The sequence below is a fragment of the Chlamydotis macqueenii genome, chromosome 2, assembly GCF_036417535.1.
Source record: "Chlamydotis macqueenii isolate bChlMac1 chromosome 2, bChlMac1.mat, whole genome shotgun sequence".
Lineage (NCBI taxonomy): Eukaryota > Metazoa > Chordata > Aves > Otidiformes > Otididae > Chlamydotis > Chlamydotis macqueenii.
Genome location: NC_141557.1, coordinates 1,392,334 through 1,409,011, shown reverse-complemented (window position 1 = coordinate 1,409,011; position 16,678 = coordinate 1,392,334). Strand labels below are relative to the sequence as shown.

Sequence of the window (16,678 nt, the reverse complement as noted above, 5' to 3'; positions counted from 1 at the left end):
GCCTGTTAGTCAAGCTGTACCAGTTCCTTAGCCCATTGGACAAACTCCAGCTGCAACGAGGTGGTGCTGAAACTGTGCATCATGAGCTGCACCAACTGGTCCCATCCTCCCCCTGTCCCACACAGCACAGAAGATTAGGCTGCCAAGGCGAGAGAACTAGATGGTCATAGTGAGGATGGTCACCATTTCAAGCTGTACCCTCATCCATGTGACCTGTGGTACTTGCCTGTACCCTGAGGGCAGAAGAGCCAGTTGGGTTGCCCATCCATCTGGCCATGGCTGTCATCTGAAGGTCAGGGTGCTACATCGCTCTCAGAATATTGGAAAGCCCAGATGGTTTACAGGCATTTTGGGAAGATACCGAGCACTTCTGCAATCACACCCAGCCCCACATCATATCCAAAGACACAATCTCACTTGGGACATCATAGCACATGGCTTTACGTGACTAATGTGCTTACTGCCCAATAAAGCTATTCTAATTCTTACTTCACAGAACAAAACAGATAGAAATATCGGTCCTTGAGCAGCTACCTTTGACACTGACAGCTGGCCGTTCCAAGAAATCCATTAGGACTCTACTTGAGGATTATTTTACTGTAACAACAAACACAGAAACAAGAAAGCCTTTTTAAAATAAACCCATGATGCCTACTTAGTTACAGGAATGAAGCACGACTCACTATTCCAAACTATTTATTGCTCTGTATTAGCTTGTCTAACCAAAGGTCTTGCTAAAGAAAAAAAAATTCCCTCTAGCAGCCAGTCCCAATTCCATAGGAGCTGCTACACATGCAGGAAGCCAGAAAGCAGGAAAACAGACAAAAAGAAACTTACTTTCCTATGTCAGCACCAAGCCGTCATCTTTCAGCTCAGAACAGCTTCTTCCTCTGTGCAAAGTTATCTGAAACCATGAGCCTTTCAGTGGTTAGTTGGATGGATAAGTTTCCCAAAAACTGTAATAATAATAATTAAAAAAACCCATTCTGTTGCTCTTTCGTTGTAGCAAAATGATTGCAACCCTTCTGGCTCTGAAAATGACATGAAAATTTGTCTGAGTTGGAGCGGAAAAATGGTAGCAGTGAGATAAGCAAGTACATTTTTGTTAACTTTGTTGTTAATTTTGTATAATTGCACGAGTCTTTTGGGCTGCAGAGCAGTCCCGCTGGGGAACGGCAGAGGAGGACAAAGACTTTTACTACGGCTCTTCCAAAAGCTTCGAGCAGGGTGGCACAACCCCAACTGCAGTGGGGGCCTTCTTCCCACTCCTTGGCAAGCTGTGTCAGATGCATCCAGTCGGTGGATCAGAGCAATCCGATAGCCAGAGGCATTTGGCACGTGGAAACATGAAACAGGAGCAAGGGTGCAGAGCTACAGATAAGCAAGAGGCTCGCTAAAGGAGGATGGAGAGCAGAAATCAACTAGATTTTCTTTCTTAATGCATGAGACTATTTTTGTAGCCAAGACCAGCCCCCTTGCCCCTATATCACCCAGACTGGTTTTAAGGGTACCTCCAGAGAAAGCTACCCTTTGATTTGAGTGTGGTAGGGAAGGCTCTCCTCAAACACAGGCAGCATGGGAGAAGATGGTGAGGGCCAGTCAGCTCATTAGCAACTCTGAAGAGCAAAGCAAGTCTTGGCCCAGTCTTCTCCCTACTCTTATCCTTCCCAATTCCCAAAACCACCGTTGAGAGAGCAACACAGACCATCCCATCAGCAACCCATATTTGCTGTAAGAGCAGTGACGAGTCACTGCAACACTCTCCCTGGAAACAGAACAAACCAGGAGGAGGTGACCTTCATTCTGTGGCCACATTAGATTGGTGGCCCTCTCCTTGCCTTTGAGCGACCTTCCCACATCACCACCTTGGCCATATCCAACCTCTCCCTTCAGCAGCTAGATGGGGACAGCAAGGCCCAGTCTGAACAAATTGGAAGCCATCTGCAACCGCGAGGCATGTCGGCTACATAACAAGTCCAACCGCCCGGAGACATGATGTCGGAGAAACATAGGCACCTTGTCGCACAGCGTTATGATGAATCGCACCATTACATCCCGCTCCTGCAGCACACGCCCTATCAGCACTGGGAGATATTTTCTGAATATTTGCCTCAATGCAGCTAGGAAATGAACAACATTCCTGTTTTACAGAGGCGTGGATAGCAGGATTTCACTGAATTCACAGCCTCCCCGAGCCAGTGTCTTAAGCATGGATGCATCCTTTCCTAACCCTACGAAATACCCAAGTAATAAACTTTTGAGACACTTTCACACACCGAACATCACTCTGTGTCCCAAAGCTGTAACCCTCTAATCTTCATCATAGCACAAACCCAAACCCAATCTCCCATGAGACCACTCCAAGAGCAGTTCAGTAGCATCTCCCGGCAGCTGATCGGAACCTGAGCAAAGAGTCTTTCTTACCATGGGTCGAGCGTTCAGCCAGGATACGTAGCCATGTGAATGGAAAGAGGAGCTGGTGATGAAAACCGCCTGCTCAAACTTTTCAGCTGCTTTATTTACTCACTTTAAGGCAGGGAAAAAAAAAAATCGAGGAAGTAATGTTCCTCTCCCAAGGTGCACTGCAGAACATTCTTGGTAGACATGGAAACCCCTGGCAGGCTGCCATCACACTTGGCCGGTCTCCACATTAAATTTCAGCAAGCAACACGACGCTTGAATGGCTTTTAGAGAATTTAAAGGGAAACGGCAGCCGTGAATGGGTGATAGCAGCTGCCACTCCCCATAGGCAGGCATGTAGGAGTGTTCCTGAGTTGGCCTTCAGCTCTGCGGTGCTTCTGCGGTGCTCAGGGTGGGCAAGGTATGATGGGGCCAGCTGAAAACCAATGCAGCCTCCACACTTCTCCTGCAAGGGAGGTTTCCTAGCCACAGTCTGCAGGGACTGAGGGCAATCTTGAAATATCTAAAGGGGACCTGTAAAGATGAAGCAAAAAACATTTTGCCATGCTCTGGGGAATAAATTGTAGAGAAAGGGGTTTAAAGAAGACCCATTCCTCCCTTCTCCTGGCTTCTCCTCTCTCCTGGCTCCCAGACCTCCCCTGCCCTGGCACTGCCTCCTCTTTGCTCACAGCTGGGCTGAAGAGCGATGGGGAACCGGGAGCCTGGTCTCCTTGGGAATCTTCAAACATCTGGGACAACAAGGAGGCACATGGGCTTGGGACCTCGCTGCTCTGGGGAAAGAGTGAGGAGAGCAGAGAAAGCCTGGAGATGATTGCTGGAGGGCATGGGGGCTCTGGGAGTGGTTGGATAGAGATCATCCCACAACTTGAGCAGGAAAGGAAACCCTCCATCTTCCCCCAAATCTCTTATTTCCACTCACTTAAGAACTCACATTCTGCATGGCAAAGGGTAATTTCTCTCCAAACACTGTAACCCTGCACAGTGCCCATCACCGCAGTGTCAGGCTGCTTCGAAGCACACGGAGGAAAGGAATCAACGTGCACCCAGCAGAATGAGCAGCATAACAGAGCCGTGACGTGCATGGAAGTTACCCACTGGGCCAGTCTCAGATTTCTGTCAGCAGTGCCTACAAACAGTTTTGCAACACGAGCACATGCAGAACACACAACTTCTCTCTTCAGGAGCCTTCTCACAAAAGACGTTTGCATTAGAAATCCCAGCTATTGAAATTGGCAGATATCAATATCAATAAAGCAAGGAGACTTACTTCCCTGCTGTCTTTTTACGTGCTTGGTGCGTTTCCATGGAGACCAGACCTCAAGTCCTTCACAGCTCTTTGTCCATTTGCCCATCATACCAAATGCAGGCAGATAGCAAGGAAGCCCCAGGGTCGGGGAGAAGATGAAGCAGGCAAGAGCCACATCTCCTTCCAGCGGTTTGACCCCTGGGCACTCCCTGCCGCGCCGACCAAGCTCGTGACATTCTCCCAAACGGCATCATCGTGCTTTTGCGTAGCAACAACGCCAGCACCGCGGTGACTGGCGAGGCGAAATGTTTAGCAAGAGCCACGTTTCATTTATTTCCCAAGAGGATGCAAGAGGCACAAGCTGTAAGTGGGAAGCTGACAAGTTTAACAGCACCTGTGGTTTCATTAAGGGATGGTCATCCACTAATCTGTGGGTACATGACAGCACGTGCAATGCGGGCTATGAGTAACCTCATTCAGTGAGGGGTCATTGCTGGTAGGGCTCTGTATGGGAGAAGACAACTATTATCCTCTCTCTCTGCAAATCCCACTTCCTCACTGTTGCTAAATTCAGCAGTTTTGCAACAATTTTTTTTTTTCCTCTCTCTACAAAATATCCATCTCGAGGGGTCAGGTCATCAAATTAGAAATAGATGCTTGCATATGAAGTTTGTCCTCCTTATCATCAAAGAAAAAAAATGAAAAAATAAACTCTGACAGCTCAAAGGAATGGAAGGCCAGCATGAATTATTGTAATTTAAAATCCCAGCAGGAGATTCTGCTCTGACCTGCTTCAGGTGTTTTCAAATTGTCCCAAGGAAAGAAGCTAAAATGAAGTTACAAAGTGCTGAAAGGTCTGGAGTCTGCAGAAATCCGCACTTTCCTTTTGCCGTGAAAACTAAAGGAGGCACACCGCTTCAGTGACCCATATATAGAATAAGAAGACTGGAGGTTGGGGAAAAAAAAAAAAAGATCGAGTTTTTTTTTGTGCTATTTTTGCATAGCTCTTGGCACAAATGCTTCCCAGCGGTGCTTCGGTGCCACGGCAGGCTTCGTTCATGAGCGCACAGGCTGGAGATAGCTCGCCATCGTCTGCAGGAAGATCGCAGTGTAACTAGCTCAGCACAAAACAAAACAGAACACCAGAACCCCACACCTCTTGAGAAGCAGGACTGGCAGCCCGGTTTGCCGTGGATTTATGCCCTGTGGTTGCATTTGCTGGTATCCAGCAAAAATTGTCCACATGCTGTCTTTCTTCCCTCCATGGGGACTGCGGCTGATGTAAATTTTTACCCAATAGCATACATTTTAAAAATAAATGCACTTTAAAAAAAAAAAAAGTATCTCTCAGACCTTTATCCCTTGGCCAATTTTAGCTGAATTAAAACAGCAGCAAAGTTTTAGAAGTCCAGAGGAGGGAAGGTAAGGTGAAGAGAGGAGGAGAAGGGTGAGCAAAGTGTCACGTCCAAAGCCCCATTTCCTTTAAAAATCAAGCTGAAGAACATTAAAACCAGCTCGTTGAACCACCACTTAGCGTCTTAGACCCCTAGATTGGATTTTCATCAGGAGGACGAGGACCAACCTGCAGGATTTCTGAGGCGTATGGATAATTCCCTGCCTCCATGCTGCCACCGTCTGTCGCCTGCTGATGAGACCTCACAACACAACATCCTGCCCAGTTCTCACATCGATTTTCTGAGCACATGGTTTCTCATCATCTCACAGGAAAGCTGGCCTTTAAGCTGTCCTGCCTATTTGAGCTTGTAAAGTATTAATTTGCTATGGAGCTATTTTTCCTGAAATTGTGTTTACAGTAGCAGAAGTGACAAGATCCTTCCAGATCTCATTGCTTGTTTTCTTGCCTAAAATCCCAGGCTTCTCCCAGTGAAGAGTACTACAAGAAATTATGAGTACTGGAGAATGTAGTAAACCTGTTCATCCGGTCACTCTCCTCCTGACTCTCTTTTTTGCTCTGTGGCCAGAGGTTTTGTTTGCTCCTTGGTGGAAGGACAGGCCAGCTGAGTGTCCCTCAAATCCCTCCAGCTGTGTTGTTCCTACCCATCCAATTACAGATAATTTTGTTGAGCCCCCTCGAGCAGAGCTGAGCTGAAGATGGTGGCCCTGCAACAACACCTCCACGAGATCCTTCAGGGATGAAAGATGCTTTTAAAGTCCCAAGATGTCAAGTAGTCGTCTCTGGTAACACTGGACCCTGTTAGCATAGGGTAGCTGTGATGCTGATGATGCATCAGCTTGGCTTACAGCCATTTTTCATTAGAGGAAGAGGATTCCCTCAACAGACCAGGAGAAAAACAAAAGCAAGAGGGCTGGAATCAGTCAGACAGGAGTAAAAAAAAAAAAAAAAAAAAAAGCAAAGCCAGAGTGAAAATCGCCTTCCTCTGAGGGAGCGGCCAGAGCTCCGAGCGCTACTTTGCTCCCTGCATCCCCCCATCACGAAGCCCAGCTCAAGGAGCAGCAGAGCACGCTGTAAGCGACACCACTCTAATTAATTAATGACTCCCCGGCATCTAGCTCTGTGGCTTCTGGGTTAGAAAGGAAGGCAGTAAAGAAGAGCCAGGACAGCACGCGACTGCTTCTAGTAAACGCTGAGCGCTGCCGAGAGCTGGCTGGGTTTATTCGTAACCTCCCCTGCTTTGGGCTACGGCGCAGAAGTCGGAGATACGCCGGGGAGAGAAGATGGCGTGGGATCCAGCCGCGCAGCATCCTCTCTCCTGGGTGAGGTCGTCCTCCCTCATCTTCTGCTCGCGAGCGGCCGTGGCACAGCTCATCGAGGTAAGGAGCAACTCGGGGTTTGGAGGTGTCCAGAAATCATGGGTTTTTTTCCATGCCTGTTGTCCAGGGGGGACAGGTAGGGCAGAAAGCAGGGAATTTAAGGTGGCTCTAAGGAGTTAAAGGTTTCTTTGGGAGATGCTTGTTGCTTTCTACAGGCCCAGCACTGGAAAGAAAGTGCTTTTAAAATGCCAATAGCTGCTGCTGAGGACAGGCAGCACTTAAAGGCTGCTTTAAGCCCCAAAGACAGCTTGAGACAGAGCAAGGGGCCAAAGTCACAGCACAGAGTTTCCTAACCCAGTACGGTGTGTCCAACAAGTGCCTCACATCAGAGGCTCAGGGAGAGAGGAGAAGGACCAAGCGTGACCCAGGTGATCCCATCCCTGGATGTACCTGCCCAAGTTAAACGTTGAAGTTGCATTTTTTGTTCCCTTATTTCCTTTAGTTCAGCACAAAACATTAACTTTTGAGGTGATGCTCCTCTCCCACAGCTCCGTTTCGGAGCTTTCCTCTGAGGATGACTACACACTCCCACGGCCCCGGCTCCCTACATCAAGGCTGGGATGAACCAGGAGGGAAGACCAGCTTCACAACCCAGGAATACGCCCTGGAAGCGGTTATAACTGATTGCCAGCAGTTTCAGAAGTGAGACTCCTATTTTAGCTGGAAGGACAGCCTTCCAGAATTATAGCTGCCAAAAATTTTGCAGCCCACCCATTTTCAAGCTCTCCATCACTTTTCCTAAAGCCTGAGCCGCGTTAGAGGCAGGCGCTGCATTGGTCCAGGGTCAGAGCCTCAGTGTGTACCATGTTTTGCTCAGATTTCTGGGTTTAGCTGCTCGAAAATGCATCTGTGCACGCTTAGCTGCTTTAAGGGCTCTGATGAGCTAGCATGAGAAAACATTTTTTTTCAACATTTTAAAACTTCGCATCCCTGACTGCCCTGCCCCTTGTCTGGCCTCACATCAAGCTAGGTGTGATCTCCACAGCCTTTGGTCTGTGGATTTTAGCAGTTCATCACCAGTGTGACAGAGAAATTACAACTGTGCTGAGTTCATATCTCCACCCCACGGTTCATCTTCTGCCCCGACCCTCTGGTTGTCTCATTTTAAAGTTACTTAATTCAGGATTTTCAAATTGATCCACCAACCCATCCTGTCTGACCACGACACAGCATCCCCAGCAAGGCCAACAGGAACCTAAAACTCCTTTACAAACTCACCCACACTCTGCTGTGGACATTTTTCGCATTTTTCCAAGCTGTTCAGCCTTCAGGAGCTCTCAAGGTGACAAGCCAGGCAGAACTTTCTCTGACAGTGCACATTTCACAAAGCATGCTTTGCTGATCCCCGGGCGACGTGCAGACGCAGCATCCACCCCACCAGGAAGACGTTCCCTTTCACTATGTTTCACAGATGCACGCTTCACAGGAATTGTCCTCATGCCAAAGCAAAACAAAGATAAACGGCAAAATTGCAAAAATTGTTATAAAATAGGTGTAATTTTGTGGTCTGGTTTGCTGATACTAAGCTTTCTTGAAACTTGTCCACTTCTTATAGCATGTCAGAGGGAGCAAATCTCATCTGGAAACACAAGCTGCGTGGCAGGTTAACTACCAGTTATCCAAAAATGAGATTAGATGAACAGTCAGCTTCTGTATTTCTAGAAGCAGATGGATTACAGGCTGCCCCAAAGCTCTGCAAGGACTTTTACCTCAAATAATTATACAATGTAGTTATCCTGAATAATTCAATTTACGCTAAGCCAGCCCACCTAAGCAAATAAAGAGGAGGTTAAAGGGACTGGACATCAAAGCATTTCAGTGAGCAAGAAAAAAAAAAAAAGAAACACCCCCCCCCCCGCCGAAATAACAAAAAAGAAAACCCCACCAAAACCACATCAGCTAAAAAACCCAGACAGTAAGGAGAAGAAACAAGAAGATGCTCTGATGCTCTTGTTTAATGGTGTTCAAATGTTTTCAAATGTGCAGATTCATGTGCACTTTCCACTCGGGAGCGGAAAGGCAATAAAAGCCTCTGAATATTGGCTCTAATTGCATTGACAAAAAGCTCTCCTCTTTCGTAGGCTTTTTGGAAGAATTCTCAGTCTCCCGGGTTGAAAGATAACTGCCCGAGGATCAGCAGGCTATGCTGGCACTGGGTAAAATTTGGAATGAGCTCCATGGGCTTTCCTGGACACTGGCCTGTTCGGTGAAGCAGGAGCCCTCTTCTAAGGAGCATTGCAGAGGGACCTCCTGCCCTTGACCCGGAGCTGCGGACTCTTCCTGAGGAGCCCCTTGCCCAAGTTTGACTGCAGTCTGTGTGGGTTTGTGAAGATACACACCCACGTAGCTCTACCTAGGCACTCCACACCTTTAAAATTCGTTCACATTCTCAGACATTAGCAGGTGTTCGATAAACAGCTACAAGACTGGGAAAAAGCTCTTTTCCAGCAACACACCAGTGCCCTAGCACCAAGAAAACTAAACAAAAGAGCACAGCTTTGGCTTTTTTTTTTTTTTTTTCTACTTGCACAGGACCACTCAGATAACACATTCATCTCCCATAGAATAACACCCATTACATGAAATGCATATAGCTCTGGCCCATTCCTCAGCTTTCCACCTTCCACATCACTTCTGCAAGAGCCCCAGCTAGGATGAGGTATGCCTTTCAAGAAGCAGGCAGCTTATACAAGGAAGGAGAGATGAGAGGTTAGCGCAATTCATATTACTACTGCTCCTTTTGCCCATCAGACCTTCAACATGCCCAGGGGACGCTCTGGAAACAGGATTAGAACAAGTTACAGATGGAGGAACATCAACATTTCCAGTGCCTCTGAAACAGAAATGTCCTCTTACAAAGGCCAATATAAATCCCATCACTTCTTAGATTCAGCCCTCTTTTGCACCAGGGCTGAAAATTGGCATCATAATGTTTTATGACTGTGTTGTAATCAGCTTAAGGAGCAGTCTACTCTGCAGCATGAGAAGGAAACCGTGAGGACTTTGCTTTGGGAAAGCACAGGGAAACCTCTGTTTGAGGTTTGAGGCTCTGTTGAGCCACTTTATTGATGCTAATGACTGATAAACCAGCTGGAACAGACCATATTTTCCCAGTCATCCCCCTATGGTTCATTATTGAATTCCTTGTTGATATAATTATCTTCTAATTTCTATTCCAAGCCTTTTCTCAGCCCTTATTTGATTTACCTGGTTTTTCTTCTTTGCTACACAGTTTTCTGTCCATGAAAGGGACAGAAGGGGGACCTAAAGGAGGGAATCAGGCTAGATAAAAACAAATGTAAAAAAACAAAAAAGCAGTTTGAAAACTGGACCTTTGCAATCCCCGTGGCTTTACAGGAGAGGTCCACCTTGTTTTGGCAGAGTTTAGGTCCATCAGCCTCATGGGTGCTCTCGGCATTCCTCATATAGAAAACCATCAGGGTGACCTGATCAGCACAATGTGCATCAGGTCAGCTCTTAAAAGACTTGGACCAGGTGTTAAGTTGGACCCTGGGAGGGGAAGGTATAGCAGGCGTTTGGGATGTAGTGTGAGGTTTGGTCAATGATGCCTTTATTGGGTCAATTTTGTATCTGTCAGACCTTTATTAACCTCTTGGTCTCTGGATTGGAGTTTGGAGCTTCCTATTCAGTAGATTAAACTCTGTCCTAGGAAGCCACATAAAAGAAACTCTTCAGAAGCTTTGTCAGACGAGAAAAAAGTGCCCCTTCTTTCTACCAAGATAGGAATTAAAATAAAGATGCTTCTGGTGTCCCATCAGTTCTAGCTTGGGCTCCTTGGAAAAGCTGCACACAGACTTCAGAGTAGGGAAGAAAAAATTAAAACAAACCAAACAAATCTTTTTTACTAGTTATGAATAGCTTCAGTGGAACGAAGGCAGGTCCTGATGGAGCAGGGTAAGAAGATCACTGCAAGATAAATCGAATACCATTTAAAAAAAAAAAAAGGAGGAGGAGTTAATTAAAGGCTTTCAGATGTTTTCCAAGACCTTCCACTTCCAAATTGCCGTATAGACAAATTGTATATTGGATACACAGGGTGATGAGTGGAGTTCAGTTTATATTATATTTAGCTGTATATTGTTCGCTCAAGGGACAGTGACCCTCATTTGTAGGCTCCAAGTGAGCGCGATGGATGAGCTGCTGGATGCAATGATCTAAAAATACTCATGTGGGACTGTAGTTCAAATGAAGGTAGGTAAAATTACTGAGTAGTTGTAGTGGACTCCTGAGGTTGATTTCCCATGTGGATGCATGGATTTAACTCAATAGCTGACAAGCAAGAAAATAATAGTTCAGGAGGACATACACGAGCAACACACGTGGTGATCTGAGAGATAAGCGGTAGCTTTAAGAATGGCATCTTTAAGGAAGATATTGGTATTTTGGGTTAGCTGGCTTCAAAATACTATAGAAAATTATAAAACCAGTTTTCTGGAAAATTCCTCGTCATGGTCTGTCTGAGGAGACAGGCTCAAAAGAGAGGGATGGAGACTGGACCCTACCAGACCCAAATCCACATCCTCTCAGAGCATTTTCGTTATTTGCAGAGAGATTGCATCTATAACTAGATCTGTTGTCTCTGCTAAAAAAGAACTATTCCAAATGCTACAGCCATGGTAAAGAAGCTGTGACTACTGCCATTCTCCGATGAAAAGAGGCATCAGGGTTCAGTCTGAAACTGTTGTTCGCAGGAGTGTGAACTGGTCCAGGTATGAAAAAAATGAGGTTCCCATTGGGGAACTGAGTCTGGAGGTCTGAGACCACAAGAGGAGTCTCTCTGGCCAGCCCAGGAGCAGCCCTGGCACAAGCAAGTCTCACAACCAGGTCAACAGCTATATCTACATAATAATTTAACATTAATTACTAGATTTATCGGCTATCGCACTTAAATTCAGTCATTATGATCAGTCTTTTTTTTCCCTAAATACATACTCCTATTATATTGGCCCTTGACCTGTGAAGCTACAGACCAATGACTGTGTTTTCAGTGTTGCATCTGGACTCTGCCAGGGATTCCCCACCACTGGAGGGGATTTTGATGGCCTCGCTGGATGGAGGTCCATGGTCAGGTTGTCCATCTCCTTCTCCTTACTGGGAAGGAGGGAAAGGAAGACAGTGCACCCGTGCATTTATTTAAAGCTCAGTCCTCCAGAACCATCTGTGGCCTTTAGATATGTGCAATCAAATGCAATTAGGAGTAAACATTGTTAGTTTTTCAAAGCCCAGCCATGCTGCAGACAAAGTGGCCCCACCAGTCAAGCCTAATTAGAAGGGACATTAAAACAACAACAAAAAAAAACCAAAACCAAAACAAAACAAAAACCAAAAAGCCTTGAAAAGCGGTGCCTTCTGTAATTTTTCTTCTCTGCTGCTTGGTGAAGCAAATAAATCTCCTGTTTCCAGCAGCTATCTCCTTTTCCATTGGGAATTATACCTCTGCTTCCCCCACCATCAGCACTGACAGCTTCTGCCTGCTTGAAATGAATCAGAAACAAAGCAGTCTTTTTTTTTTTTTTTTTTTTTTCCTGTAGTTCGAAGAACCAGTGTCAGACTGTTCTGACCTGAAAATGCAACTTGCCTGGAAATTATTTAATGTTTTGGGGTTTAGTTGATGTTTTGCAGCCCTGAGTGTCCAATGTCAGTTCAGATCCAGCTCCTTATGGAGTAGTTTTTCCTCCTTCCAGCCCTTGCTGGGCACTTGGAGAAGCTGCAAAGGTTATGCCTGCACACAACACAGAGATCCATCCACCAGGACTTGGTGGCCAAGTCTTTGGCATAGTCCAGTCTTCACTGGAAGATGTTATGCCTCCAGAGCTAGGGGAACCTCCCATGGTGGGTGGTAAAGCAGAAGAGACACCAGGGTACAATGAACATAGTCCAGCCTTGGCTCTTACTTTAAATCCCTCCCAAATGGAGGGATTGGAAACCCAAAGCTTGGGGCAGTAACTGGCCACCAGCCCCGGTTCCAGCTGCTCCAGAGAGCCACTTGATCCTTAGGACACCCCCAAAATCCCCTTCTCTATCTTCCCTGCTCCTGCTTCCAGATATCAAGCAAAAAAAAATGTGGGTGTCAAGGGCAGGATTTACCTGCTCTGAACTGGGCCTCTAGAAACCGGACACCCAAATCTGAGCTAGTCAGTGTAGGCTCCACTGATAATGATTGAAGAGAAATAATCATTTATTTATCAGATCTAGGTAAGTTTCCTCAACAGGATGAATAGCCCTGTGTAAGTCCCACTTTCTCTCAGACATAAATAACCCTGGAACAACTAGCTGAGGCTTAATTACTTGTACCACACATTTTTATGCACCTAAGTAAGGGTAAATGCATTTTCTTAGACTGAGATTTAGCCCAAAGATTAAGACACAAAAATATGTGTCTACGTATTAGCATCAACAAGTGATCCCGGTGCCTCAGCTTCCATGGGAGATGTAATCAATGCAGCCAGAACCTAAGGAGCTGTTCCACTATCGTGCCAGAGACAACCCAATCAACAGTCCACCTTTGATCTCAATATTCCTTACTGGTGTTGGCTAAGAGTTGGTTTCACTTTCCTAAACATAGCAGCCTAATCTTATTTTAGGCACTGTGCTCCACTCCACCTGTTTTCCAGCTGCTGCTCCAGAGAGTGCAGGTCTTCCACAAATGTTACATGAAATTTTTTACCAAGACCTACTTCATTGTCTCCTCTACATTTAAGTTTAGGCTGCTAAACTAAGCTATAAGTTTCTTTTATAACATGATTATACGCTCTTTCAGCCCAGAGCCTCCTTGTTATTGGTTTGTGTTCAATTCTGTTTCCTCTTGGAGCCCCAACCCTTTCATATTCCCATGGGCACCGCCCAGACAACTAAGTGGTAGCAACAGTGCAGTGATGCTAACCTCAGGTGTGTTCGCATCATTTTGTTTGATATATTCTCATCACCTTGCCTTCAAAAGTCTTTCCCTGTTGAATTATTACCAGACTGTTGCTAGTACTGCTTCTTGTCTGCATTTTCTGTGTTCCTAACAGCTTCCTTCATCAAAGATGACTCGTCTGAAGCCTGATATCTTTTGCAGAAGTTGTCTTTACTGCCTCCAGTCTTCTGGAGTCTTTTGTTCAATGCAGCTGCTTTGCGTAGATAAAGCAATGCTCTTAGTCTTTATATCAAATCTAACCTCTTCTTCCATCTGTCCATCTTCCACTTCTGGACCACACTGGTGGCCAAGGGCACAAGTTCACCCTTGATGGAACTAGGTTCTTGTGTTGTCATCTGTGTGCCCCATCCCAGACCCCGCCAGGGCTGGATAAGAATCACCTTGTCTTGGTTCCATCTCTGCTGCATTTCACCTCCTTACATCTTTTCCTTTTGTCCCCAGCCCAATCATTCTGTTACCTTGACGTTTATTCCCATGCACAAATCAACAGCTCCAAATCTTGACACTCATTGCCAAGCACCAATCAGCAGTTCCAATTTTGTGAAGCTACTAAGAATTACTTTCATTAAGGTGTTTTTCCCCTCCACTGTACTTATCATCTCCAAAAGTTAAGAGGACCAGGTGTGGGCCAGTGTTGCATCTTTGGACACACTTAAGAGTTTGGATGCCTTGTCTGGTTGGCATGTGCAGTAATGCAAACTTAGACATCTGCTACCGGGTCCCAGTGCATGCACCAGGCAGTTGCTGTGTGATAATTTGCTAAACTGTGGTAGCTTAACCCTTACGCTGCAGTAATTTCACCACATTCTTCAGCTCTAGCATCCAACACTCATTCTAAGAATATGAAGAAAAGTTACAGTGATCAAACCGCGAGATCTACATGATTGGTCATCACTCTGCAGCAGTCTTGCTTCATGCTTTTTCCCTTTGCACTTTTGTCTTGAATTTGCAAAATATTTTGCTACTTTATGTACTGGTTCACATCAAGAGCTTTTGTGAAAGCAAGAAAAGTGGCAGAGATCTTTAACCTTGTTGTTTCTTCCCTCCAATGCAAGTTCAGTTGTGTTTAAGATTGTGCTGTTCTTCACCCAAAACTTCCTCTAGAATTGTCCATATCTGGGGTCAGCACATCTAATTAGACGAAATTTTCTGAACCTAAACCAGTGCCCTGATCCCTCCCTACAGTTGCTGTCTCTTGTAGCTTCTTCCATTTCTTCTCTTTATTGCTGGATGCTTGGTAAAGAGTAGAAAGAAATCCTGCAGTTGCAAATTGAGATTTTTTCAGTGTCAGGTATCACAGATTCCTACCTCTTGGATCGTCCCAGATGCCTCTACAAGACTGCACCACTCCAGCTACACTTTCTTTCTCTCCCAGTTCACCGTAGCAATTCTGGTTTTTGAGCACTAGATGCCCCATGGGCAGTCCCCACGCTACGGAAGAAGGGTGGCTGTCACGAAGGCAGTTTGGAAGAGAAAAGCTCAGGCAGCAATCCTATCCACCACAGATGGATTTCGAACAGGATGCCCCTGGGAGACAAAGCACTCCAGACACGGCAGGGAAGCATCTTTCATTAGGAACGGACTAAAATATGGTTTGTATTGCACAAATAGGCGTGTAATTGGAGAGCAGCTGCAGCTGTAGTGCACTCTGTGATATCCATTACAGCTGTGTTTTAACACTTTCGTGGGCTGAGAAGGGAAGGGCACTGCAGGGAATAGATCTGCCTGTTTAGGACTTTTTTTTTTTTAATTATTTTTTTAGAAATTCTGTGTTTTCATCTTCTATCAAAAGGCCGTAACCAATTCAGATCAGGCCCTGCATTCAGATGTAAATCAATTAAGGTGTTTTGCTAACAACTCTTCCAAAAGGTCACCAGCAGGTTGTAACCCTATGATTTGCTGCACCGCAACACATCATAACGTGAAGTTCATTAGCAGTGAGGGGCTGTTAACCTCTAATTTTCTAAGCCATAGGACAAGAGAATAAATGCTGCTTGTTGGCATGTGTGACCCGACAACATCGTCACTGCGCTGGCACTGCAGGAGTTGGTCTAGACAACCTGTTTCACTAGTGATGTTTGTCCTCTTAACAGACCTGTGAAACATGTTCAGTTCCATTTCAGAATGGGGAACTGAGGCACACAAGAGTTAAGGACTACCCCTGCAAAAAGACTTTGGTACCTTGTTTGTCCAACACCTCGCTGCTATGGTGGCCATCAGGTCCTTGTCCCGTTTCCATCTAAATGGCCACTCCAGAGAAGTTTCTTCTGCCAAAGGCAGGGATCTGTAAGGCTGTTTGACCCAGGCTTTCCCATAGATGTTGAAGATCTACTCAAATAGTCAGTGGAGCTGAGGTTGCAATTCACGTCATCTGAAGTACAACCCAAATCACCACTAAACTGCATAAGGAAAGCTCACATCACCATCTTCACAAAATAAGGCTTGCATGATTATTATTCCATTTTTTCACCTGTTTTCTCATTCTGCTCTTGCACTTCACTTCTAGAGCCTTTTCAGGAGCTGGAAATCAGAGTGCTGTTCTTGCTGCGTCATACACGCTCCCCTCTTTAGCCAAATCCCCTTTCTTTTTGAAGATACACACTAAATAGGACACCATCACATATTTTCTGACCTTTGATACAGTACAAGCCACAGAATTTAATTCAAAGACCTCCTTGTTAGCCTGAATAGCTAAATGTTATTAACCTAATGTTAACTTGAGACGTGCTTTCATGAATCACGATCAGGGTTAATGCAACATCTACAAAACACTTTAAGAGCAGATTTCTTTAGTCAAACTTGCCATTAGTGACTCAAAATATAGAAGGAAGACTGCTTAAAAATGGTACTGTTTATGAGTGAAGAATGAAAAAGTCTCTTGGTTCTTTTATAATGTTCCATTTTAATTCATTACCAATTAATTTCATGGAGAACACCAGTAAAAAACAGACTTCCTCAAAATAAATATAAATTGAAAGAAAAAAAAAGTACACTTACAGCTGGGAAAATTCCATTTAATTGTAAAAATAAAGATATTTTTACAGAACAGAGGCATTTGGTACTATGTCCTCTGCTTCAATTGTTTTCCAGATCACAATATACATCTTATGTGTGCATGAAAGCACAGAAAGCAACCTGCAAGCTTCAACATAAACCAAAATGAAACAACATTTTGGGACCTGCCCCATCACTATGGACGTATCTGGTGACCTGGGCTCTCTGCTCACCCTGGCTGCCACCCTGGGCCTACCCTTATGTGGGAGTGGTGGGATGGGTCT

The 16,678-nt window shown here is 45.3% G+C and overlaps 2 protein-coding genes across 4 annotated transcripts in view; one reads left to right on the top strand and one right to left on the bottom strand.

Annotated features, from left to right (window-relative positions):
- Window positions 1-2,497, bottom strand: part of ALS2CL (ALS2 C-terminal like) — a 48,926-nt gene extending 46,429 nt beyond the window's left edge. The window contains exon 1 of one of the 3 annotated variants that reach the window (XM_086741678.1): window positions 2,425-2,497. In XM_086741678.1, coding sequence (XP_086597804.1) covers window positions 2,425-2,427 — 3 coding nt within the window. In that variant the 5' untranslated portion in view covers window positions 2,428-2,497. Of the gene's footprint in view, window positions 1-1,098; window positions 1,119-2,424 lie in introns of those variants that run through there. The other 2 variants (XM_086741676.1, XM_086741680.1) reach the window with 2 other exon arrangements.
- Window positions 2,498-6,364: 3,867 nt separating this feature from the next.
- The window catches only part of TMIE (transmembrane inner ear), a 30,111-nt gene continuing 19,797 nt past the window's right edge, over window positions 6,365-16,678 (top strand). Inside the window, exon 1 of the mRNA XM_086741685.1 lies at window positions 6,365-6,460. Coding sequence (XP_086597811.1) covers window positions 6,365-6,460 — 96 coding nt within the window. The remainder of the gene's footprint in view (window positions 6,461-16,678) is intronic.